General features: G+C 34.4%; 1 protein-coding gene and 1 long non-coding RNA gene across 3 annotated transcripts in view; both read left to right on the top strand.

Annotated features, from left to right (window-relative positions):
* The window catches only part of LOC143374596 (uncharacterized), a 362,323-nt gene that overhangs the window by 82,305 nt on the left and 252,726 nt on the right, over positions 1–27,292 (top strand). The gene's annotated exons all lie outside the window — the stretch shown is intronic.
* On the top strand, positions 714–24,576 carry LOC143374556 (putative methylmalonate-semialdehyde/malonate-semialdehyde dehydrogenase [acylating], mitochondrial). 2 transcript variants are annotated; one of them, XM_076822783.1, is made up of 8 exons: positions 714–859; positions 7,409–7,481; positions 14,777–14,976; positions 16,697–16,775; positions 19,005–19,372; positions 21,697–22,125; positions 23,540–23,818; positions 24,185–24,576. In XM_076822783.1, exons 1-8 carry the CDS (start codon positions 827–829, stop codon positions 24,284–24,286), a joined length of 1,563 nt encoding a protein of 520 aa, XP_076678898.1. In that variant the 5' UTR covers positions 714–826; the 3' UTR covers positions 24,287–24,576. The 2 variants fall into 2 exon arrangements, with proteins under 2 accessions (XP_076678898.1, XP_076678899.1); XM_076822784.1 differs by lacking the exon at positions 7,409–7,481 and having other exon boundaries at positions 715–859.

Genomic DNA, 27,292 nt, shown 5'->3' with positions numbered 1-27,292 from the left:
ATTTTAACATACAACGTATAACATGTAACTATTATTGAACCTTATACAGCAAACAATTTTTATGATTCCTGCAGTTAGAGTTGTAAAATTAAAAAAAAAAAATAAAAAGCTTAATAAGGATAAAAGTAAAAATTCTTGTGTATTAAGATGTCTTTCGAAATTGCAGTAATATTTTAACAGAAAGCAGGGAAATTCCAAAAGTTTGAAACTTAAGCAAAACTTATCTACAGTAATCTATGTAAAGTAGAATCAATGAATATTAGTTACATTGCTATCAAGTGGCGCCATCTTCAATCTCTACACAAATATCATCCATCATACCAGCTGCTGATATCTTCATTACAGACTTTCCTTCTTATCGACTAAGCAGTCAATTGTAATGTTCGATTCGACCACCCACTTTAAAACAACCAATCAAATAATGATTTTTGAAATCCAGCACGAATATAGTATCCCTTCATAGTTAATATCTTTCTCTTATCGCGTGTAGGTACTATTAAATGCCGACGAAGCCAGTTTATACAAAACAAAAATCAGGTTGAGGTGTTCGACGTTTCTCATTTCACCAAGTATAGAGTGGCATAAATTTCGAATCGATCACGGGGCCAATGCTTGGTTCGGCCATTTTCGTGAATGTCTCGGATGTCTTCGAGACTGATATTCACGCGTGAACCTTCCTAAAAGCATCGACCCTACGAGTCGTTGTAAACAGACGCGATTAACCTCGGTGAAGATATCAGCTTGAGAGTTTCGCTACGGGCAAGGCCATTTTTTCAGTGAATCGACTCAGTTCAAGTACAGACAGTTGCTGACGTGTTGTGAAAGCATGGCGCTCCTCGTAAGAATCGCCAAGTGCGAGGTACGTTAGAGAGATTTACTATGTCTCCATTCGTAGTTTACGGTCTCGTCCCTAGAATACGTTAGCAAAGGAGTACGTTCAATGCATGTTAGTTGAATTTAAAGTCCTGTCGTCTCGAGAATGGGTGTATTTAAACGCATACAAGTTCTCAATTGGCCGCGATAAATTGATGTAAGACAGTAATAAGAGTTGCATCGTTTTTCTTCTTTTTTTATTGGCTATGTCACCAGTCACTGATAAATTGATTATATATATGAGCGGAATATACGTGCATTTATATTGCATTAATTATTTTGTAACGTTAAGACTGTTGACTGTTAACTTAAAGTTAGGTAGCTATTATTTTGAATAGTTTGGTACTGCAGGTAATTCGTGATATAATTTGTATTGCCATTTAATAAAAATGTGCACTGATTTCGCTTTGTTAAATTGCAAAATGATAGAGAAGGAATTTTTAATTTTCGAATTCCTCTTAGGCGTTATTTAAAGGGAAACAGTTCGATGTTATTAGCACTGCAATTGAAAATAATAAATGTAAGATATTACTTTTAATATATTTCTGACCATAGAATAAAGATATGTTTCTGTCAGTGAAATAAGTGTCTTTCAATAGGCATGTGTTTTTTTGTGTACTACTGTGGGTTGTAAACAAACTTATGGATGCAATTTTAAAATAGTTTAATCGTTAAATATTTCATTTGTGGCTTAGTTTTTGTGGTAACACAGTGATGTGGCGATTTTATTTACAAAATAATTATAAAATTTTCCACATAAAACTAAAAATCACACGAGCTTAATTGTTATTAAGCTACATGCATATAAAAATCCTAGGTATGGTGCATAATTTTACCTTCAGAAAATTCAAAATTAAGATCAAAATAAATTATATCACATATTAGCATAGGTACTACATATTAGCAGATTCTCTTATCTTTGAAATGTGTAAGACTAAAGTCCTTCTGACTGTAAAATAATTCCTTGCTATAAGTATGTGTTATGTAAATACATTTATGCAGGGCCGTTCCTGGCGGGGGTGCAGAAGGGACCCCCGCACCTGGGCGGCCAAACGTAGGGGCGGCCGCAGGCCGTTTCTGTATGTAAAATTTTCATTAATAAGAATAATAATCGAAACTGTTCAAAATTATGTATGCATAGATATGAAAGTAAACACTGCATATTAAATTCTTAATTAAAGAATTTTTAATTAATAAGGGTGGCAATATTGTTTTTGCACCTGAGTGGCCAAAACCCAGGAACGGCCCTGCATTTATGAATTGATGCTGTCAATTATTGTTAAGGAAAATATATTCTTTTGATTAATCTATGATCAACCAATAGATAGATGAGCATCATAAATTACTATGTATCGTGGTGTTATGCATGATGTAAGGATATAAGGTGTGCTCGCTGAGTGGCTCATTTTCGTCTTTTACTGCGCATTCCTAATTTCCGCCATATTAAAATATGTATGTATATGAATGCATATGCAAGTGTACGGACGCATATCGAAATGTTGATAAATTCGTTCTATCCTATTAGTTGACAATCCAATATGAAGGATCTTGGGATGAGCACGTTATTGGCTAATTTGAAAAGGGTGCGCGAGAGCACACCCTTATATCCTTACATCATGGTGTTATGTAATATTGAAACAGTCACGGTAAATAAAACAACTAGGTATTTATTCATTCGTTTTTCATTCAGTTTTCAATTTTCAGTTCCCAGTCAATATTTCTATTTAATTCAATTCAATCAATCACGCGGATGTTCCGAAATATTTTGCGCAAGGTATTTTAATTCAAAGAAGAAACGAAGCAAGTTTCTTAATGTAATAGTACAATATTTTTGTAAAATTATTCGTGAAGAATATCGGGAACTATTGTTGAATCTTTAATTAAAATCACAACAGTGTAAAAGAGGTCACAGGTTGTATAACCTCCAAGTCACTTTCATTAACTATTAAAAATGCTAATTTCACATGTATATTTATAATCTTTCTTTATAAACTAAAAATCATGAATTATGCGGTTCATACATAATTACGGTATTCCTATTGGCGCTGCAATAATTAATTCAATGATGAATTCGTGGTGCTGGAAAGAAATTATATTTTGAAAATCATTATTAATTCCTGTTTATTACTTTAGTACAATTAATCGATATTTTATACAATTTGAATTAACAGAACAATATTAAAAAATTGTAATTAACAAAACTATCCGTCTTGCGTTATCCAATGGTCACCAATAATTTGTTTTTCCCGTACACGCCTTCAAATTATATTAATAAATAAATAGAGAAAAATACCACAACTGCAAATCTACTAATTACACAAAATACTGTAACAAATAAAAAAGATGGTTAGAAGCTGAAACCCGACGTCCAAAAAGTCTTCACAAATTGTGGTAAACGCTATGTAAACGATACAACTATTTCTTTCTCAACCCGCGATCTCAATGACCTCGCTAGATTATGATTATTGAACTCGTCAGAATGTAGTTTGCAATGATAAATAAGTAATGAAAGATATTAAATTTTCGTAAAAAACAAGTTGTCCCTAGAAATCAGGTTATCTGACGTTTAGTTAAAAAAAGTTTCAAACACCACTTTTCTTTTTACATTACTATTTACCTACTATTGATTGTCTATTCAAATATTTGAACATGGCTCAAATATTTTTCACTTTTCTATCCGCTCATCAAACTTTCATTAGAATTTGTATGTAACATTTCATGGGGTCCCCTTTTGAGTTAAAAAATTATATACTTTTTTTCACGAAAGACTATGCAATAGGGCGAAGCGGAAAATTTAAAATTGGATTTTCAGTTGGCCTGGATGCGGGATAGTTGTCTTTTGATTAACCAAACACAACTGTAAAAAGATTTTGGAAAAATATTCATGTCTGCATGTTCCTTTTTCACATAAAAATGATTATATGATTATATGATCATTTTTATATGATAATATGATCATTTTTATGATTATATGATCATTTTTATACGATAATATGATCATTTTTATGATTATATGATCATTTTTATATAATAATATGATCATTTATATGATTATATGATTTTTTTTATTACATGATCACTTTTATGATTATATGATATTTTTATGATAATATCATCATTTTTATGATTATATGATTTTTTATTATATGATCATTTTTATGATTATATAATCAATATATGATTACATGGTCATGTTTATACGATTATATGATCATTTTTAGGAGAAAAAGGAATCTGCAGACATGAATATTTTTCCAAATTTTTTTCACAGGTATGTTTGGGCAATCAAAAGACAACCATCCCGCACCCAGGCCAACTGAAAATTCAAATTTAAATTTTCGCCAATATAGTATCACCCCGCCCTACTATGCAACTTGGTTCCAATTGACCCCGATACGAAACCTGTCATGGCAGTGGCGCTTGTAAGGGGGAATGTCATTACCAATCGCGTGTAATAGAGCTTGCACACTTTACATAACGTGGAACACAGACTGAATCGATTCGACAATCAGAATATCGTGGCGGAGGGACATTTATCGCGCGCGAAGCAAACAATTGCGCTCAGTAGAGGACTTCTTATCTCGGTCTCGGCGGTTCGAGAACCAGGACAATCTGATCGTTATTCTGATGCAGTTTCAGTCCCCTGAAACAAGCAGTGTTCGCTTTTGCATCGATCCACTACGTTTGCGTGCTCGAACATGGGATTACACAGTTAATCATTGGGTTGAGAGAAGTCACGTCCTTAATGAATAGTGGGCGAATTAAATAGTTAGAAATATCCTTTGTGAAACTCAAATGCTGTATTTTCGTTTTTATTCGGGAAAGCAATGGATATTTTATTCACAATATTATAAAAGTTATTTATCATATATAATAATAATCAATAAGAATAAATCTAAAATACAATTTAAATCTAATATAGGGTAGATGTTCCAATTATTGCCACCTTAAGATTATAACTGAACTTCATTTAATTATTTCACGTGTTGTTTAACCTAAAAATCGTCTCAGTTTGAAACATAATATTATGTATTTTATTCGTTATATCATTAATTCTTATAGACCGGAATAATTCATTTTATGCAATAGGTAGAGGTTGAATAGTAAAATTGCGGCCCTTTCTTTAGTATGATTTCGCCATCACTTCCTACTAACGTCGTCGCGTTTTTGACGCTCAAATGGCACTTTCATTTTTAAATATTACTGTTTAAGCACTAGGTACATATGAGTACATATATATATTTGTTTTATTTTTATGTCAATCAGAATCTCCGTTTAATAATAACAGTTTTTTGTACATTTTTTATACGTTACGTTTTCATTACATAAAATAAATAAATTGGCAGTAATTGGGACATCTACCCTACATTTTTTCCACACTTGTCTTTATAATCTCATCTTTAATTACGATGACAGTATCCGTAGCATTGGTATTATCTTTATTATTCATAAGTTATACTTTTTTATGTTTATTTAGGTATTTCTTATCTTTTTATGACTAAATATTTTGCAATCCGAGGTTTGTGAACTTTGAAGTTTGCTAATTCTTGCATATTTCTTTTATTATTTAATTTGAATAAAATACGCTCCAAAATAATCTAACGCGGTGTAAAATGGATATTAAATTTTTGTTGTATCGGCAGATAAATTACAACTGTTGACGGAAGAATGGATATAAAGTACAAATTCTGCTGTTTAGCTGCTTGCTCTATCTTTCAACCAGGTGTCGAATGAAACTGTTAAATTTTATAAATAAAAGTTATTTATCGAACTTATAACTTTTAAATCATTTCTTTTCTGTTTTAAGTTAACTTTGAATATTAACACTTTAACTCTGTTGTACGAGTTCAGTTTTATCAGTATTTTATGTACGATTAAGTAAAAGTTCTGGAGAATCATGTATATAATTTCGAAGAGATATTTAACGGTAAAACATGAGTTACGAATATTTTTTTAATTAGTAGTATTTAAGGAATTGAAAGCAGGCTAAATATAGAAAAGAAAGCACATTGTGATTTTTATATAATTACTAGCATCCCCCATCTCGGCTTCGCCCGAAATATTAGCGTGACTGATCCATAATCTGTAATCTGCAATCTATAAACTAGAGAGTCCTCGGCCACTTATTCCCGTCGCGGTGCTGTTTTGCAAGCGAGAAGCGCTCGCCCGGTCGCCACCTGGCGGTCGTGTCCCGATCTACTATTATTGAAATATCAGTATTTAAAGAAAATAAAAACGTTAGAACCGTCCTCTCGCCAAGACGAACAAAGTGATGTAACACACTTGTGCGTACAGTTCATATTTACTGAGAAACCGTATTTCAAAGAATGCAACTTCAATTTTATATAAACGTATAGATTTTCATCGAACGGTTTAAGATTTCAACTTCAGATCAATCTACTCCACTACATTTTCAGGAAATCTGCTTGTCACAACTTTAATTTTTTTAGGGCAGAAAAATTGTTCCTGTTTAACTAGAACTTTTTTCTACTGTCAAGAAAATACAAGTTCCCTATATACACAAAAATGTATGGGATAAAAGTTTCAGTTAATACACTGTATTTTATAATAATTTTCTCGGGACAAGAAAGATAATAGTCATAATAATACAGTTATTTCATAATTAATTGTAAATTTTAACAGTTTCATTCGACTCCTCATTTCAACATACGTATAACACCGAAAAAATTACTCTCATTACGTTCCGTTTTGTTTCAATACATATTTTGATGACATTAGTAGTTTCAATATTATTATATTTAGTTATATATATTAAAAAGTGGCGAGGCGCCGTGAATAGTATTTATACATATACACGAACCATGGGCGTCCGGAGGGGGTTGCAAAAGGGGTAGTTGCCCCCCTGGCTTTTGAGAAAAAATTCCTTATTTTTCAAAACTGATCTTTATTAAGTTTATACTAAAAAGGGAATATTTTTAAAATTCGGTTTTAAAATTTTAATTATGTGTTAAAAAAAGCAAGAGGGGTATATTTTTCTTTACCATCATTCCAAAGTTGCCCCCCTCTGGAAAAAAGTCTCCGGGCGCCCTTGACATGAACACTACTTAGGTAAAGAATTTTGAGAACGATTTTGAAATTTAGACATTGACAATGTAAGAATTAAGTACCACTTCGAAACATGAATATATAATTTTTAACATTTTGAATATTTTCGTTTAAGGGGAGAATATTTTATTGTAAACTATAATATTGTTTATCACAGTAGCACGTAAGCGTGTATACTTACCCATTGCAGATCATTTGCACGGGAGTCTTAAATGATTTTAATTGTGATAATATGATACCTACGTGGATGGGTATCATTTGTGAATATGTTACAAAGTAAAATTTACTTGCACAATTGAATTGCTTACGCGAGTGTCTTACTTTATTTGCAAAATGGAGATTTCGAGATTAGGCTTAGAACTTACTGAAATAATTTTTGTACGCGAATGAAATTAATGTAAGATTCATTATCATTCATTATTTCATTGTTGGATTTAAGTTATTTAACATGAACTAAATGATATTTTAGGCGCGATTTGCCACAAGGACTTACAGCTGTAGCGTACCAACTGTTAAGATGTACATTGATGGCCAATTCGTAGGTAATTATCTTACAGTATAAAAAGTTGCATAAAAAGGTTATATAAATTGAACGTGAATAAATTTTTAAAGGAACCAGGTTTCAATTGTCGAATTATAGCAACGATCGACTGTGCATTATTATTAGAATTCGGTGAAAACAGAAATACAATCGAAAATGATTATTAGCTTAATTAATGTATGTATATTCTTTAATGACGTAAATTAGAAATTGTATATACCATACGTTTTTACTAATTATACAGCGTAATTAACAGAACTCAAATTGAAGTGGTTACAATATTACAAAACTATAATTGACCTGGGGGAAGTTTCATAAGACATATATTTGTTTCTTTGATTAGATAATTTGTAATATTTTTGATTAGCAATTTTAAAATACAAATTTCTCCTTCGATTTGTGCTTGGTCTCTGTATATTTTTAGACAATTTTCTTTAATAACAATTTATTAATTAGAATGTACAGTTGTTTGCTTCATTATTTTACGAAGTAGGTTCATAGTATTGGAAATAATGTATGGAAACTCATCATGTAAATAGAAATTGTTGTACATGGAAGATCATAATCACTAAAAGATACATGACTCCTGGTGTTTTTCGTTTTCGTATTTCTTTTATCACATATTAATTTAGTTTTGGCTTTCTCATTTATATTATATCAATTTATATTTATGTATTAAATTTTTCGCAACTCTTTTGTTTGTAGTCAAGGGGAGTCTAATATTTATTTGATTTTATTTTCGCAACTTGCTTCATTTATTCTAAAGTTATTTTGTTTTTTGAAAATAAGTAAGAATGTAGTAGGGTAGACCGGGGGCGATAGTAAGAGGGGGGCGATTGTAATACGTTAAATATCTCAGAACATATGATAGATATTATCACAAATTTTGAATATATGATAAAGAACGACATTTGGAATACACACATCCATGTCCTAGTAGTATAGATACACAATAGACATGTATAGTGAAGAAAATATCTTTTCGATACCCTAAAGTAACTTTTTCTTACTAATTTAAATTTGTAATATAAATCTTCCCTTTGCAAGTACGTATTTTTCTTTTTTTTTTAATATTTAATCTGCCCAGTTTTAAGTAATACTGATCGTTACTTATCACTTTTAAGTGTCTCGTTAATCAAAATTTATAATTTAGTCGGGGTCAACAATATTGTCTTGTTTGCATGGAATCCTCTAGCACAGTGGTGATCAACCTTTTGTCCGAAGTGGGCCACGAGTGGAAACCTACTACACTACGCGGGCCACAATATTAAATACATAAATATAACTAATCCAAGAATTTGAATTTATGGGCTGAATTTGTTATTCCTGACATTGATTTACAATAAAACGTTTTTTTTAAATTTGATGTAATGTTTATTAGTAATATATACACAGTAATATATACCTACATATTATAATATAAACAGGTACATATATGTATGTATATTTTTCTAATTAAATGAACTTAAATAACCATTGATATTTACGTAATGAGATGATTGATTCTGTTTCTCATTAACGAGCTTGGCATATTGGGTGCGAAATTCAAAACTGCTACTCTAATACAATTATTTAATCGTTCGTCAGCGAGTCGATGACGACGATCACATTTTAAAATTTTCATTTTCGAAAATAGTTGATCACACGCATACGTACTGCCAAATAAGCTCATTATTTGCCTGGAGTGGGTAGCTAGCAATGGAAATTTATTAGCCGGAAAGTACCGCTTGTAAAACTCAATACGACTAGCATTCTGAAATTTATTCCTTAATTCTGTGTCGTTTTTTAAAACGACTATCTCCATTTGAAATTCTTCAGGAATTCTTTTCGCTTTAGTATTTATATTAAAGGGTGATGAAAAAATATCAAAACTTGTTTGATTTTCGCGGAAGTTTTTGAATCGCAAACTGAAATCTTTTTGTAATCTCTGTATCTCCTCCGCATATTTCTTCGTTTGAGATGGTTTTTCTTTTTTTTAGTACGTATGCGGGTGAGCAACTATTCTCAAGAATGAAAATTTAAAAAATGATGGTCGTAATCGACTCGATGACGAACGATTAAACAATTGTATTAAAAATCACTTAAAAGGGCATTAAATAAAGTACCAAACAAGCAGTTTTCAATTTTTTTAATCATAATTAACAGAAATGAAAAAATTAAATAAACGTAAAAAATATAAAATTATACAACATTAGAAAGGGATAATTTTAACCTATTTTTTGGCGCAAAATTCATTCCGATATCTTTTACAGTTCAAAAGATATATGCCAATGTTCAGGTGGGCCGGAGGTCAGCGGCTGGCGGGCCAAATGCGGCCCGCGGGCCGCGGGTTGCTCTCTAGCTAGCGCAGCACAAACAAACCAAATGAAAAATGAGTGCACTGGACTGAATGTAAGGATTGATCACATGAAGAATGTACCAACCAAAACGGTTTCTATTTCTGTCCCAATTGCGATACCGCATAATTTGGTATAAATTTTAGTTTTTTCATTTATTATTCTAATTAAAATCAATAACTATTTTAATTTTGTAAAGTTAAATTTGTGCTTGTATTATCGGCTCCGTGCAGTGTTACAACCGATCCGGGGTCAGGGACTTTTGTTTTAACTGTGACAGTTCTTGCGTAATCGTATTCCAAAGTCAAAGTGTTACTACCGCCCCCAGTCTACCCTACATTTCGAAATGGTAACGCATCAGTTACTGCTAAAAGCATATCTGTGGCATACAACTTAAAAAAAATTTATATTTACTATAAATTGTTTTAGGTCCTCATCAATTAATTTTACCAGAAGCTAACAACAATTAGTCAGTGAAGGTTGCGTTACACGATTAACATTTCATAACCCAAAACTAATTCCTATTTGAAATGAAAATCCCTGTATACTAAAAAGTAGAAACAGTCCATTTAAAATTAGTACTTTATTATGACACAAAAGAAAACAATACGACAAGATTAATCAATTAACCAGGTCATCCTGTTACTGACGTGAGTGTACTGAAGACATATCGAGGACACGTTGAACAAAATTTGACTGAAACATCTGTAGAAATGGCTCAGTAATTTAAATGAAATTGTTCCACCAGCTACTGTCACTTAAAAAATGTTGGCTTTGTGTGCAAATTAGAAGGCAAGTACCACATGAATGGTATGAATATTGCTACCAACCAGCGGCCATGGCCGTGATGGAAACACCGGTTCCCGTAAGATCACCGAAGTTAATCATCACGGGGCGGCGTACTGGGGTAAGATGGGTGACCATCACCTGTGTCCCGGTGCGTCGCTGCTGCTGGGACCCGAAGGAGAGAGGAGGGAAAAGGGAAAAATGACTATCGTTCGTTCGTTGGGCAATATAAGCGAAATGCTTGAAACGCCATCCTGTGTGTTTCTAACACACAGGAAAACAAAAAATACAAATACAATATTGCTACCAAAATGACAGTGCAATGTGCATGTCCTTCCCTTCAGCTACTTTCAACCAACTCGCATTGGAAACTAATTGGTGTCTATTGAGTTCTAGCAAGAGCTAAACATAAAGTAGTTTACTCGTTTGACAAAAGTAAAAAGGATAGTTTAAACAAGCGTAGGGCATTGTTTCAAGTTAATACAGAAAATTTACCATATTCAACATACAAAGTAGAGTTTGTACCAAGTGTGGCACTGAGAGGGCAGCACGTGCATAGGTCGTCATTCCAACGCAAGTGGTTTAATTAAAGCACATGCCACTTTTATTGTCAAGAAAATCTTTCCATATTGTAGGCAAATAAGTACCTATTCCCCTTGAAAAACAGCTACTGAGTATTTACTGAGACATTCGAGGAGGTATACCCTCTAAAGTAGCAAAATGCAGTTGAACTATCACAAGAAAAATACATGTACAGAATGGGTGGGCGGGGGCGATAAAAACGATGAAAAAAGTTCATACATACACATGTGTATAAACATATGCCCTGTTTGACCTTGTTCCCGAGGTATAACCATTTCTGTACTCCAATAATTTTTAACCCATTAGCTGCCACGATCCCCATTTGGAGATTTTGGAATTTTACGTACACCACTCGGCGCCAATAAATATTTTGGTACACCTGACAGTTTAGTTTCATTCTATATATATATATATATATTGTGTGTAGCAGAAAGTGTATATTATGTGCTTCGTTCCTTTACAACAAGCGAACAAATTTGAAATGCGTCTGTAAGTTGAACGGAACGGACTGTATGGAAAAATGGCATAAATAACAGATATTTTTGTGTGTATCAAATAAAGCATATAATAAAAGAAAGAGTTTCTTATCAGTTTTCTTTCATGCAACCTGCCACAATCCCCATTTGAGACTTTTTAAAAATATCGAATATTTTCAAAACAAAACATAAGTTGAATATAATTATACTGTTACACAACTTTTTGTGCATATATATATAACATATCCGGCCAAAAATTTAAAAAAAAAATTGGCAGTTAATGGGTTAATGGTAAACAAAGATAGGGTAACTGAATCGATGAAATGTTTGTATAACTTTGTAATTGGACTTGATTTCCGTAATGGGGAATTAACAGGTTAATTTTCTGTAAATTTCTTAAGCAAACAATTGGCTGAAGTATTGGAAGAAGTACCACTTGATGTCGTACGTCGCATGTGGTTTATGCATAACGGTGCACCACCACCTTTTAGTCACATTTATTAAATTTTTTGAGAAAATTTACAACACGACGACTGCAGGCTTGCGCTGATTAAAGTAAGGAGTTGCACAGTACTGGAGTATAAAAATAGTTACAACTCGGAAACAAGGTCAAATAGGGCACATGTTTATTTTATATAAACTTTTTCCATCGTTATTATGTCCCCCGTCCATCATTGAAGTGGGTCCCAAGTGTTTAAGATACACCCTGTATTGTGAATTATCGGGCCAACAGTGTTCGGAAGAACTAGATAGACCTCGTGGGCACATAGGCCATTTGTTTTAAATACATTGTTAACTTTGTCTATGTTAAATTTGTGTTAAATAAATAGTTGAAAATCAATTGAACATACTTCCCTACCAAAGGGTGGTCCTTCATAGTCGGCACTCAGTTGCAAAGGTAACAAATCCTGAACGAGGTCAGCTCAACCACGGGGAATTAACATTGGTCCTTCAATCGCATTGAAATTAAAATGACTGGTTTAAAGAAGGAGAGTGTTCTTTCAGTAGAATAGATGGTGAAACAGACATTGCAGAACATGCAGGTACATATTTGGCTACAAGGGGATGATTCACTTATTAGCCCACTTTCTTAATCCTGTATCAATAGATATTACCGCGTTTCCTAAGTTTACAATATTACTTTAACGAAAAAAAGCAATACTAATGTTGATAATCTCAAAAATGCACTCCGTAATTTCTTTCACCTGGAAAAAAATTTACATATAAAAATACATATATGCATAATTAATAATTTTAAATGAATTTCTAAGTACGTATATTGCATCTTTGAGAAGGATTTAACCGAAGTTCGCGTCACTAATGATAACATTTTGATATAAACAATTAAAATTGCAATGAAATGGGGTGATAATATTTTTTCACAGATACATTTCTATAAATTACATTCAATGCATAATATAATAATGTTGAATAAATAGCTGATTTAGAATAAGTTTTGAATGTTATTTCCAATACACGGTTAGTTTGCTTGTTTATGTAAATTCTTTTATTCATATTATTGAACATGCGTCATTGAATGAAGCTTCTATAACCTGGAATGGACTGAAAAAGAACGATGAATTATTATCGAGCATGATTTTCATGAAACAAATACTCGCTACATAAGGTATTCTGTACCCTACTTTTCGCACGATACAGACCCTTATGAATATTTACAGTGCACTTCCGGATGCATTTTAATTCAAGGCAATTGTTCACCAGTAGGTACTGTTGGAGTGCCCATTGAAACTAGGGCTGGGACTATTTGTCGAATTTTTCGGTATTCGAATATTCGAATACTTCAGTTGCCCAATTATTTGGCGAATATAATTAGAATATCCAAGTATTCAAATACTATTCGACTATTTAAGTATTCGAATACTGATGTATTCGACTATTTAAGTATTCGAATACTGATGTATTCAACTATTTAAGTATTTGAATACGGATGTATTCGAATAGTATGGTGTGATGTATAAATCAAATTCTTTAGGTTCATTTGTCAGGGTGAAATCTTGTAAGCTAATTTTGACCCACTTCACACCATACTGTTCGAATACATCAGAATAGTATTCGAATAATAACATTCAAATACTCAAATATTCGAAGTTTATTCGTAGCATTCGAATACTTGCAAAATATTCGAATATTAAATTATTCGAATAGCCCCAGCCCTAATTGAAACTGGATAGAAAAGGCGCTATATTTTTAAGGGGATTTAATGCCAAGAATCGTCTTAATGTGGAACTTTGAAGAGCCAGATAAATACGACTAATTATACATACAGCAAGCTTCAAAGCTGTAAGGAACAACTAAGTATGTTGTTACTCACTTAAAAATATGTGAAACTTCTGTAACGAAACTGTACATGTTAAACTCTATTGTATTATTGTAAAAATTATTTTTATTAGCGTCTGTTATTCCTAACACAAAAGTATACGTACACATATATTTCAGCAACAATATATATTTATATATATTCATAACAATATACATATTTAACAATTAATAATACGGAAACGAAGCCTCAAACGCAATTTCGTAATTCTTGATTTCCCTCTTATTTCGGCATGTAGAATTGCCGATTACAGTTTCTGACACCTGTTGCCGAACACGCTGTACATTTTTCTGCATGGCCAGTTCACTAACACTTTCTTTGCCGACAAACTCGAGGTTACAAACTTTAAGTCCATTTTTTAAGGTTTTCTCCTCTGGTTCTCAGGATAAAAATGGTAGGATCGATCGATTTGTCTTGGTGCCAGCTGTCTCACAATGCGTAGCAATTCTGGCATGTCCTTCGATTCGAAATCATTTTGTGGGCTTAAGATTTTCTTTCAAACAAACATTTAACAAATTAAGAAATAGTGGTATGACCTCGAGTTGCTATTGTAAAAAAGAAATATCAAACGCCAGTTTCCTGCTATAAATCTGTTGTTTACCTGCTGGTCCCAATATCGGATGTCATGTTGCAAGACGTGATTTCCTACAAATAGTACATTTACGTTACATTAATGTAATTTGTAGAATAATAATCTGCAGCAATTATTTGTAAAAATTGCACAAAGAAACAATCCATTGTCATTTCTAATCACCGAGAGGAATTCGATTTGTTTCAGAATCGAAGGCCACGGAATTCACGGACGTTCATGATCCAGCCACGAACGAGCTGTTGTGCCGCACTCCAAAATGTACGAAGGAGGAAATGGAAACGGCCGTGCAAAGTGCAAAAACAGCGTATGAAAAGTGGAGAAACACGAGCGTACTGTCCAGGCAGACTTTGATGCTTAAGTATCAAGCACTTATACGTGAACACACTGTACGTTAATTAACTAAACTGCAAATTTATTATGTCATTAAACGATCTATCAAGTTAGAGCCTTTAATTGAAATAATAGTTTCTCTCATGAACTATAGGTACCTGCATGTAAATAATTGTTTTAGCAACGAATATATTCTACCTCACCTATACCCAATAAGGAATTTATATACATAACTATTTATGTACGTACATGTTGCATCATGGGACTAACTGCTATAAGTGATAATTATATGATATTAATTAATATTGACATTTAATATCTATTGATATTATTATCACAACATGGAGCTGTTATTCGTTTTAATATTTAGATAACTATTTTTTATTTTTGAAATTTAGTCTAATTAATTTTTACCGTTTGGGTAAATTGGGGAGTGATGCACCACATTTTTAAAGGTAGCATTTCTCTATATTTAACTGAATAAAAAGCAAAGGGTTTTACTTATGATGTAGTATAGCAAATGAACTTACAGTAATAATGTTCAATAACACAAAAATTATAATATTGTTCTGGAAAATACGCATATAAAAACCGTTCTCACGCGCATGCAGGATACACACTTAGATACATACCCCCCCCCCCCCCCCCGCCCCACACACACAGTAGAGTCTACCACACTAGTTCAAACCATGAAAGAGGGTCAGTGCTCCACGCTCAGCTAACTCGGTTTTAAACTGCGCGCCCCTGAACTTGGACTCAGGATATTGCACGTCCCGGAAAGACCCGCAACTTTGGGACTGTGACGTCCCAATCCCACCATGGGTCGCGCCGGTTACTCTTCGCCAGCGCCGCTAGAGGTCTAAACTTCTCACGAATCCTAGCTTCCAATCTCGTTCGCATATATACAAGCTCCACGTTATTTTTTCTTAGTCCCCGTGCGTCTAGGCTAGGGTCCGTCAGCTATAACCTTATTGGGATTGGCAAAGCTGTGATACGCTACCTGGTGGGCGACCTACTCCTCCAGGTTCTGATTTTCGCCACCAGGTAGCGTATCACAGCTCAGCTAATCCCCTCAATTGGATCCTAATATTGGCGAAAATCAGAACCTGCAGGAGTAGGTCGCCACCAGGTAGCCGTATATCGCAGCTTTGCCAATCCCAATTGATGAGTTCGGCTGACGGACGGTCCCAAGACGAAAAATGCACACATCTTCTTTTCATCCTCGATCTTTAAAAACACCAATCCACCTACCCCGCACAGTACTCCAAAAAGCATGACTCGGCTCGAGGGATTACAGTTACGCCGGAGGCGACGAGGCAAAGATCCCTTTACGTTCAGGAATCATCACCATCTCGGTTTCGGACGTAATAGGAACACAGCACTGTTATTATAAGTGGTCTAACTTAACCCCTCCTCATCAGGTTTAACTATCTTATTTTGAAGGGTCATATGTACCAGTCTGTAATTCACAATACACAACTTGTTGTTCAAATCAGAGTATACAATGCAGTGAAACTTAATAAAACATGTTGCCCGTTTATATCTAAATTCAATTAAATGGATGAAATATTTATATATATGTGAATACGACGCAATTAGATAAACTTTTGGCGGGAAGTACAACATATAGAACTGAAGTATGGTTATGGTCGTGAAATCTAACGAGTATTTCAAAAGTTATGTAGGTGGTCCATCTCACACATAGGATTCATTACTTCCTGATTTACCCTATGTAAAATACATGTTTTCATGTGTGTATGGATTTACTTTTTCTAGAAAGAAATTGCAGAGAACTTGGTCAAAGAAAATGGAAAGACAATGGCAGATGCTGAAGGAGATGTTCTTCGTGGACTGCGTAAGTGTCATTACAAAATTTATATAGTAAAATTATATATATCTATGATGAAAAACTTAAACGGTCTTGGAATATTCTGCAAAATTTTTTGTTTCTATATTTTCGAAAAAGCGACTACAGATGCACCTTTTTGAAGAGTTTGTAATGTTTTCTAATCATGTGTAATGTTAACTGTTACACAAGTATTTTGATTGTTACATTTAATAATAATTATGTTATTGATAAGCCGAATTCAAATTAATAGTTCGTTTGATGAAATTGTTCTAGATTTTGCGTTTTCCAAATCTATAATCAATTGTTAATTCCAGTATTATACGTTCGTTTTGCAAATGCATTCATTTTAATATATATATATATATATATATATATATATATATATATATCACAGGAATGAATAAAAATGCGCTTTTAAACAAACTAGTGTGCAGATTAATGTATCGTAGAATTTTTTTGATTATATTATAGTTTAGTTTATAACAATTTGTTAACATGGATAACCTTCACAAAATATAGGTAAAATAGAAGAATTCTGTATAAGAAAATTAGTAGTTAACTAATACATACAATTTGCCCTATTTTAGCAAACTCCAATGTGAAAAGTATTCAAATACGTTTACATATCCGAATTATAAATACTTTTATTAACTTCATAACTTTTTTTAATGTTTACCTATATTCTGACAATACCATCCAATCACTGTGAATGGAATAATCCTAGTCCTGTACCATCGGATCTCTCTCATCCACTGAAAAACAATTTTTCAAACTTATGCTCATACCAATTATCGACATTTCTGTTCATAACATCCATCAAATTCCCCTATACATTGGCACCCAGCTATTTTATTCTATTGCTAATGTAATCTTAAATCATTCATATAGTTATAAATAACATGTGGTGGAACAAATTTCTTTTAACAGTATGATAAAGCATAAAAACAATTCCTATATGAAAAGTGTTGTTCTATCTCGCAACGTTACGAAGTTATATTAAAAGAACGAAAAAACGCGATAAATTTAAGGGCTGACATCACCCCCACAAAGCGAATTTCCGTAAAAATAATGCTTTTTGCATACCACAATATGCTCTACATTCAAGCGAAATTTCATCAAAATCAATATTTTCAGATTGGTAACTTTTCCATGTCAGTTCATTTTAACGTCCCAGCTGCGTTCGCTAGCGCCACCAGAGGTCTAATCTTCCTAACTCTTTCTCATATATCTTAAAGTTCCAGTCTTGTTCATAAATACAGGTCCTAGAATTTAGGAGCAGTCCGGAATATGCAATATCCTGATGCAAAAAAACATCGAAAAATCCTTTACCGTTTTGGGATCTGTGGCTTAGTTCTCGAGATATCAACACTTGAATATTAGCGGTTTAACTTCTGGGCCGCGCAGTTTAAACTTTTAAAACCTAGTCAGTATCGCGCGGTAGCGCACGCTCACACACACACGCAGGAGGTGCGTAGATACAACAGTAGAACAATAGTCTACGGGCGCCTCCTGCGTGTGTGTATTAGGGGTCATTGTTCTCCGTCATCTGTTTCCGCTTTAAACCGTGCGGCCCGGAAGTTCCATTGCTAATATTCAACTGTTAATATCTCGAGAACTAAGCCTCCAATCCCAAAACGGTAAAGGATTTTTCGATGTCGTCTTACATCAGGGTATTGCCTATTCCGGATTTTCCCTCGATTCTGGGGCACCCTATATACAAGTTCCAAGTTTGGTGCTCTCGGGTCCTATGCATATAGGGCAGGGCCCGCCGACTGTAGACCTACCGATGAGTCTGGCTGACGGTCCCAAGACGAAACGCACCTCTTCTTTTCATCCTCGATCATTGGAAACGCTAATCCAACTGCCCTCACAATAGTCCATTGCGCGTAACCGGCCTTAGAGATTACGGTTACGCCGGAGGCGACGGTGCAACAAATCCCTTCTCCTCCAGGAACCGGTGGTTCCGAACGTTTACACCCCATACACTTCCAATTCTTAATAATTTAACACACACTTAATTCAACGCGGGTCCAAATCCAATTCATCCAATTCAGTCAAATTCAAGAAATTCAGTTATTAATCGAATCTAAACATTTCACCAAATGAACCGAAAATTCCTTCATTTCTTCGATCCATTATTTCCGTTCTGATGCACAGGTCTCATACCTACCTCAGAATTTCACCAAACTCGTTCCGTATACCCGGCATCGTAAAGGGTGTTGATTTATGTTGCAGAGGTAGTCGATGCCTGTACTGCAATTCCCACCCTGCAAATGGGCGAAAGCACCTCAAGCATCGCCACAGATATGGACATAGTTTCCTACAGAGTTCCTCTTGGCATAACAGCCTCCATCTGTCCATTCAATTTCCCTGCGATGATACCCCTTTGGTCGTTTCCCGTGACGGTTGCCTGTGGGAACGCCGCCATTTTGAAGCCATCAGAGCGTGTGCCAGGTGCTTCGATGATCCTGGCCGATCTGTTCACCAAGGCTGGTGCTCCTTCGGGATTGTTGAACGTTATCCACGGTCAGCATGCCGCTGTTGATTTTATCTGCGAGCATTCAGACATCAAGGCGGTTTCTTTCGTTGGTTCCGATCAAGCGGTATGTTTTATCGTCGAGGGTATATTCATGTTCGTTGCATCGGGAAACATATATCGCATGCATGAAGAGCAGTTGAATCGAATCAATGAATGAATCTGTGATTGCTGCGAAAGAGGTTTAGATTATTAAGTTTTTAAGTCTAACTCTTTTGTGTTCTTTCCTATTTGGCTTACAGCGGTGGTGAAGAGAAAGTTTGAAACTTGTATTTTTACTTATCTGCGTAATTACCTGCAATGTTAGGCTTTACGTTACGTTTTAACCTTATCGCGACGGCGGGACTGGGCGGCGGTGCATCGCTGGGAGCGGGTCGTCGTGACATTAGGAGCAGTGCACACCGAATACGTTAAGAGTTTTTCGAGTTTTTGGAGCTCCCAATGTGTCCTTGTATAATCTTAGAGGATTTCGTTGGTATTGCTGATTAATTACCTTACTTTTAACTATACCGCCACACGGTAACATATTTCCCGGCAGCACTGCCGGTACTAGTCACTGTGAAGCATTTAGTGAATGCCGGATATAACCGGCGCTAGCCAATGTGACGTATTTATTGGGTGCCGGGTGTAACCGGCGCTAACTAGTATGAAGCATTTAGTGGAAGTCGGATATAATCGGGGGCTAGTCACGAAAGGGTTAAGATACATTTTTTTTCTGGTCAAATTGTGTTATTTTTGTTACTCCCTACACTTTAAACTTTCGTTTAACCACTGTTATTATATGTTCTATTATTCACATTGTTTGTCAAAGCTTAAAATTATTCGCCGATTTCCATTCAAATTGTATCATATGATAAATCTTTTCCAAATTAAGAATTAACACTTTTAATGATAATTACAATGCTCTTTACATAAAGAAATTTGAATAGCTTATCAAGTGAAGAAGTTACTTGAATTTGTTTGTTTCACTAGAAAATCCCTACTTCCCTAATTCTGTACTTGTGTGCGCGCTTGTATTGAGTATAAAGTCGTATTATTATTGCAAGTGTTAGACAAATATATCTTATAATATTTAAAAAATTAGTTTTAATGTCAGATAATTAAAAGCGCTTATGTGTTGAAAAGCTATTTATGCGTAGCTGAATAGTAGATAATTATTTTCATTGAGCAGTCGTGCCCCACAATCTATAACTGTCAAATTTCAATACGAAGGACTGGAAGCAAACTCACTGTGGCAAACTAATTATACATATCGTTCATTTGCTGCAACAACGACATAACTAAAAATTCACGATTTTTGGGAAAACGGGTTCAAAAGTTCTGTTAGACAACAATCGCTTTTTCTATGTATACCAATGAATCAAAAACTGCAAAATTTGAGTTGTGTCGTTGTTACAGCAAATGATCGAAATAGTAATGATTAACGCAATTGTACATACACACAACACATACTATGTGTTACCATCAGATAAAGGGGACCCAGCCCCAATGACGTTGGCCTCTGCCATATATTGTCGGGAGCATGATTTTGAACAACTTCTTCCTATATATGTTACTGTCGCTCGGCTTTAGTTTTCGAAATATTTGCAAAAAACTGTAATTGGTAGTTCGTTCGGGTTAGATGGTTCAGCGCCCCCCCCCCCCCCGTGAAAGGGGCCACCAAGTTTTGCGAGGTTTACACATTTTTGTGTCTTAAATCTCCCAAAAGTTGGCGGCCCCTTTCACGGGGGGGGGGGGCTGAATCATCTATCCCGAATCAACTACCGATCACAGTTTTTTGCGAATATTTCGAAAACTGAGGCTGAGCGACGGTTACATGTATAGGGAAAAATTGTTCAGAATGTTGACATTGACAACGCATATCAAGGTCAACGTCATTGGAGACGGGCCGGGGATGAGCCGAGCGTATGGTTAGCTTGTGGCCATTGGCCGCCGAGCGCCCGACGAGCACCTCACGAGCACCCCACGAGCACCAGACGAGCACTGGGCGAGCGCTCATCGGCCAATGGTCATAAGTAATCATAGTATTGACCCGTCCTCGGTGGCTGTATAAATCGACCTTTACGTGGATGCTTCCGAGCCGTCGATGGCGCGCGAGAGAGAGACAGAGCGTACGCACGCGAAAGAGAGACAGAGCGCAGGCACGTGAAAGACGAAGCGAGACAAAATATCATACTTTCTCTCTTTCGTAACCGACGCTGTCGACTTTTTCGTCCCCTCTCGTTTGCTTTCGGGTTCTCTCGCACTCGACCGAAGGCTTCCAAGAAGTGGTGGGGATAGCGACGAACGCTTAACGCATAGTAGAAATGAGCACATAGCGAGAGTTTACTGTAAAGCTTTCCTCTCATGAAGCAGCGTTATCTAAACATACGTCCATTTTCCATTTTACAGGGAAAGTACATTTACAAACAGAGCAGCGCGCATGGCAAACGCGTGCAATGTAATATGGGGGCCAAGAACCATTGCGTCGTTTTACCAGACGCGAATAAAAACAAGACCCTTTCTCAACTCGTGGGCGCTGCTTTTGGAGCGGCTGGCCAAAGATGCATGGCGCTTTCGGTGGCCATATTCGTTGGTAAATCGAAGGACTGGGTGCCGGAATTGGCGGAGGCCGCGAAAAGGTTGAAAGTCAATGCTGGACATATACCTGGTACTGATCTTGGGCCAGTTATATCCCCTCAAGCGAAACAAAGGATACACAGCCTAATAGAGGCGGGAGTGAAGGAAGGCGCCACATTAGCTCTCGATGGCAGGGGACTCGTTGTTCGAGGTTTCGAGAAAGGGAACTTTGTTGGCCCAACGGTGCTGACGAATGTGAAGGTACGCTTGTTTCAGAAGCTAGTATTAAAGGATTATTGTATAATATTAATAAGTATAAAGAAAAGAGAAGTTAACAAAAATCGAACTGAAATTGCAAATTGAATACAGTGATATTGAAAAGACAGTTTTAAAGTTTAGTTGTAAATAAAGTTGTAGAGGAAAATCTTGATTAGATGCTTTTTATGGATACTGTCTGCTGTCGATCAAGGTAGTAGTAGGAATAATGAATCTGTACGTGAACATTAAATTGCTAAGTGAATATGAATGCATACAAACATCGTAGTGTAGGCTTGACTAACTGGTGGCTCGCGAGCCACCGGGGGCTCATCCGCCTTGCTGCTACGCTGAACGGCCCCTCTCCATACCTACCAGACTATGACGATCGCAGTGGATTCCTCCTTCTTTCCTTCTCTTTTCAACTGCGATCGACAGAGTCTGGTAGATATGGAGGAGACCTTTCAGCGTGGCAGCAAGGCGGAGGTGCCCCCGGTGGCCCGCGAGCCACCAGTTAGTCAACCCTGTCGTAGTGGAACTCAAAAATATTTTCGTTCTGTAGAAAATTTTGGAGAATTTCGGTTCACATTTAATATTTAAACTCGTTAATAATGCTTTATTCATTTACATTACGTTCAAGTTGTTTGAAGACAACTTTTATCTCAAATGCGATTTAAATGTGAAGAAGTAGTCGTGGGGGGTTAGGGGAGGCTATCTTCAAGTTTTCATAACGATAAATTGGAACTCATGTTTTTTCATTTAGTTCATATAATATTTGTTCTAATTGACTGCATACATTGATATGAGGTATACACTTTTTCTCAGCAATTGTTGTTAGTTTATTTAGTCGACCGAATTATCGAAACATGCGAAATTGTAAATGGAACAACGCCGTAATGTAGGTGCCTAATTTTTTCTAAACCCATCATAATTACCAGATGAGTTAAAACTGATCTAAATTATCAAAAATTCAGAGTGTACTAAAATTAAAAATCTTTGAATGTCATCAAAATACAGAAATATTAATACCAATAGTAGAACACACACAGTAGAACAGCTAGAAATGGGTTAGCGTCGCTAACCCATTTTTACGGCTTGAACCAGCACGGTCGGCTCTACTGTTGCGTGCGCACTAGTGTAAGCCACCGCGCGCACAACTGACTCGGCTTTAAACCTCGCGGCCCGGAAATTCCACCGCTAATATTCAACTGTTAATATCTCGAGAACGAAGTCTCGGATCTCAAAACGGTAAAGGACTTTTCGATGTCTTCTTGCATTACGATATTGCATCCTGTACATGAGCGCCAATTAGTAATTTAGTTATAACTTTACCTAAACTTCGGTTAGATATTATATGCATATGTACTAGAATTAAGTACAATTTGGACTGGATGTAAAATTATTTTGTACCTTGTTTTAGCCCTCGATGCAATGTTACACTGAAGAAATTTTCGGTCCTGTTCTTGCCTGTATTTTCACCAACACTTTGGACGAGGCTATTGATATTATTAATAAAAATCCTTACGGGAACGGAACTGCTGTGTTCACAACAAATGGCGCTACAGCGAGAGCCTTCGCGCATAGAATTGAAGCCGGCCAAGTTGGTATAAATGTTCCTATTCCAGTACCATTACCGATGTTCAGTTTCACGGGAAATAAGGGCTCCTTTTTGGGTGACAATCATTTTTACGGAAAATATGTAAGTAAAATGATAAAATCGCACAATTTCTTGAACTTCATATTTACTGTGCGATTTATAACAATTTTACATAAATCTTTAATTCCATTTCCTTAGATTTATATTAAAATACTTTGTCATAAACAAAATAAAACAAGTTACTTACAGTTAGTAAACTTATTCTAAACGATAGTTGAACTAAATTTCCAATGTAATTAAATAATTTAAGTATATATTTGAATTTTGTTGTCACTTTGCTGGCTGAAATTTTCCAGTAATTTTTAGTTACCATATAATTAGTTTCGCGTTTAGTATTATTCTGTATGTACTATGCGCGACAATATTTCAATGAATATTATGTGTTCTAAATGTGCACCGTGTTTTTAGGGCATAAACTTCCATACGCAAACAAAAACGATAACGCAATTGTGGAGGGCTGGAGATGCCAGTGATATCGCATCCTCGACAGCTATGCCAACCATGCAATAAAGGCTGTGCATATAAATTAATTAAAAAATTTCTCATGGTAATGAACGCGTCAAATTATTTAGAGTACCAACGACGAATGTATACGCGCGTCAGCTTTTTTTGGGGCAATATGAATCAAAATTTATTTTTGTTTTCAAAAAGTAATATTTTATATTTCCTTGACAATATGTAGATAATAATGTCTTCCATTAGTCTGTAAATTTCGGTCATATAATGCTTAGATGAATTTTTCTTATTGTGTATAATATGCCTCTATTTTGTAATAAAATAATAAAGTTCCATTTCCTGAATTTTGGTATTCATGTTTATTATTATGTACTGAAACGTTCCATCATTTTCATAATGTGATTGCAATAGATTGCTTTTTAATTTCACACAATTAGGTGAATATAATGCAAAATAAATAATGTATTCTATGCAATATTGAAAAGGTAGGATCCACTTTGTTTAATATTAAAATATTTCTGTAGAATGTAAATAGTTTATTTAAGAACATTTAAGTTTATATTGTATTTTCAGTTTAATTAAATAATTCAAGTATAATTAGATTTACGCAATTTTTCATTCCGTTTTTCCTGATGCTTTAGCATATCGAGAGACATATTAAATATAATTACCGTAATGAACTGGAATCCCTCAGTAGTTCTAGCGCATATTTGAATGAAACTTGGTAATGTTAACTTATAATTACAATAATACTAAAAACTAATACACTAAATTAATTTTCATCTAACTTTAAATCCTGTCCCATATGATAAGTTCGATTGCGATGAAGATGACAAATTTTATACAAATGTAACTACTATGTAATCAAAAAAGCTACGAATAAAAAAATTTGCAAATAAATTTATATTCCCAAATTCAGATATTTTTCTATGTCAAATAACAAATCAGAGCATTTTCTGAAAATTTGAAAAATGTGCTATAATTATTCTGAGACAACTTCACATGTAATAAAATCAGACTGTAATTAAAACTACTTATGAAGTCCCTAATGGCCCTCTTCATTAATAAAATATTATTCAACTTTTATCATTAGTAGGTATTTTTGTTAAATTAGTTGTAGACTACAATTGTATGAACTAATAATGACTTTTGAAAACTAGCATACCCTTTGAATCTTTAAATAAATTCCATCATTTTTAACTGTTTACGAAATCAATTATGACATTCAATATTTTAGTAATTTTAATAAAATGTCTGTCCAATTATCATGAATCCTTTGTCACTTTTTTTTTGAAAACTTCTAATAACTGAAATTATCTAAGCTGGAGTACAATTTTGAATCACATCAATTTAAATAAATTTCAATTAACCCTTAACACGAATTTAAAATCTTTGGTGAGTTCTGATCATTGGAATCTAAATTGTGAGTGCGTATTCTAAATAAAATTCACCTTCCTGAATTACAATTGAAGCGTAATTCCTAAACTAAAGTAACAATTGTATAAACGACGAGAAAAGTAAATAATGTTACATAAGTGTTGAACATAATCGCCCATTTCGATTTTCAACGATGAACAAATGCAATAGAATTCAATTGTAAATCTGTTCGGACATACTGTGCACTTCAACCCCCTGCAATTCTCCAGTAATCAAACAACTCTTCCTTTCACGATTTTTTCAAAATGTATAAATGAAAATTATTAAATGTCCTAGTGTTTCTTCTCGAGAAATTTTATAAATGCTTATTTCTTATTTCTCAAGAAATACTTCTTTTTCTCGAGAAACTTAAGTTTACGAAAATTATTATAGATCTTATTTATTTGCGGAATTGAATTTTCAGTTAGTTCAAATTGTATATTACTAGTTAATAACGAACGTATAAACACATCTACGATTTATAATAAATGTTATTAATAGCATTAGAACCTATATGAATTACAATAGAAAATCTCAGTAGAGAAGATTCGACATTATTGACTGGTGAAGGTGCTCTTAAATTCTTATTTAACAATTTAGAAAAATGGTATACCTACTGAATTAAGTAATGAATTAAGTTTCTTGTGGTTATTAAAGAAGAAATATCGAAAAGAAGAGGAAAAACTATTGTATCCCTTAAAAAATTGTTGTATAGGTAATGGAGAATCTCTTCAAAAAGATTCAAAATATCCACAACAGATATGTATATAACGGTAAAAAAAATTTTAAGTAGCTACACTTTTCGGAAAATATAACAGTAACCATGATTCTACTGAAAATACTGAAAAATTAACGGGTCCTCAAAATGAAGAATTACCATTAAGAAAACAGAGGTAGCAATCGCAGAGAGTCTCCAAGAAATTAGTATCAACCAAGAACACGATAAATTCTGGACTTTAACAAAGGAATTTCACATTTTTGAGTCCACTGGAAGGAGACCCAATTTTCCATAACTTTTGGATCTGCTACATAGAATCAAGTCAACATCCACTCAAATCGAAAGAAAGTTTTCTACAGCTACAGATTTTATCACAAAAAAAGAAAGATTAAAAAACTATTTTAAAATAAAAAACTAATGTTTCGCTTTGCACAAATTTTGTATCAAATAAATAAATATATCAATTATATTTAATATCTGTTTTTCCATTTATACAAGGCTTGTGCAAATTAGACAGGAATGAACAATTAGTTAAAGGTTTCTTGTGTTTTTGATAAATATTATCAACATTAATCCAAAAATATAATTTTTGTAATATTTTTTCCATTTTATCGAGAATTCTCGTGAATTCTCAAGAAGATCTGATCTCGGATTTCTCTAGAAACAAAAAATTTCGAGAAATCAGGAACACTAGTTCGGGTAATAAATTAAAAATTACTAAAAAATCATCAATGTTGTATAAAAAATTTCTAAACTTCTCACATTGGAGATCCTAGGTTGTCCATTTACAACCATATAAAACGTTGCTAAGTCTGAGTTTTTAAGGGCTCATGCTCAGTCAGGAGGCCGAAAAAGGGTGGTCTTTGGAAATTTTTTACTCAAAAACTATAACACATTTCTCAAAAAATCTTTTTTCTTTTTAAGCA

This window comes from Andrena cerasifolii, chromosome 11, assembly GCF_050908995.1.
Source record: "Andrena cerasifolii isolate SP2316 chromosome 11, iyAndCera1_principal, whole genome shotgun sequence".
Taxonomy (NCBI): Eukaryota; Metazoa; Arthropoda; class Insecta; order Hymenoptera; family Andrenidae; genus Andrena; species Andrena cerasifolii.
Note: the sequence above shows the minus strand (reverse complement) of the source record. Positions and strands in the feature narration are given on the sequence as shown.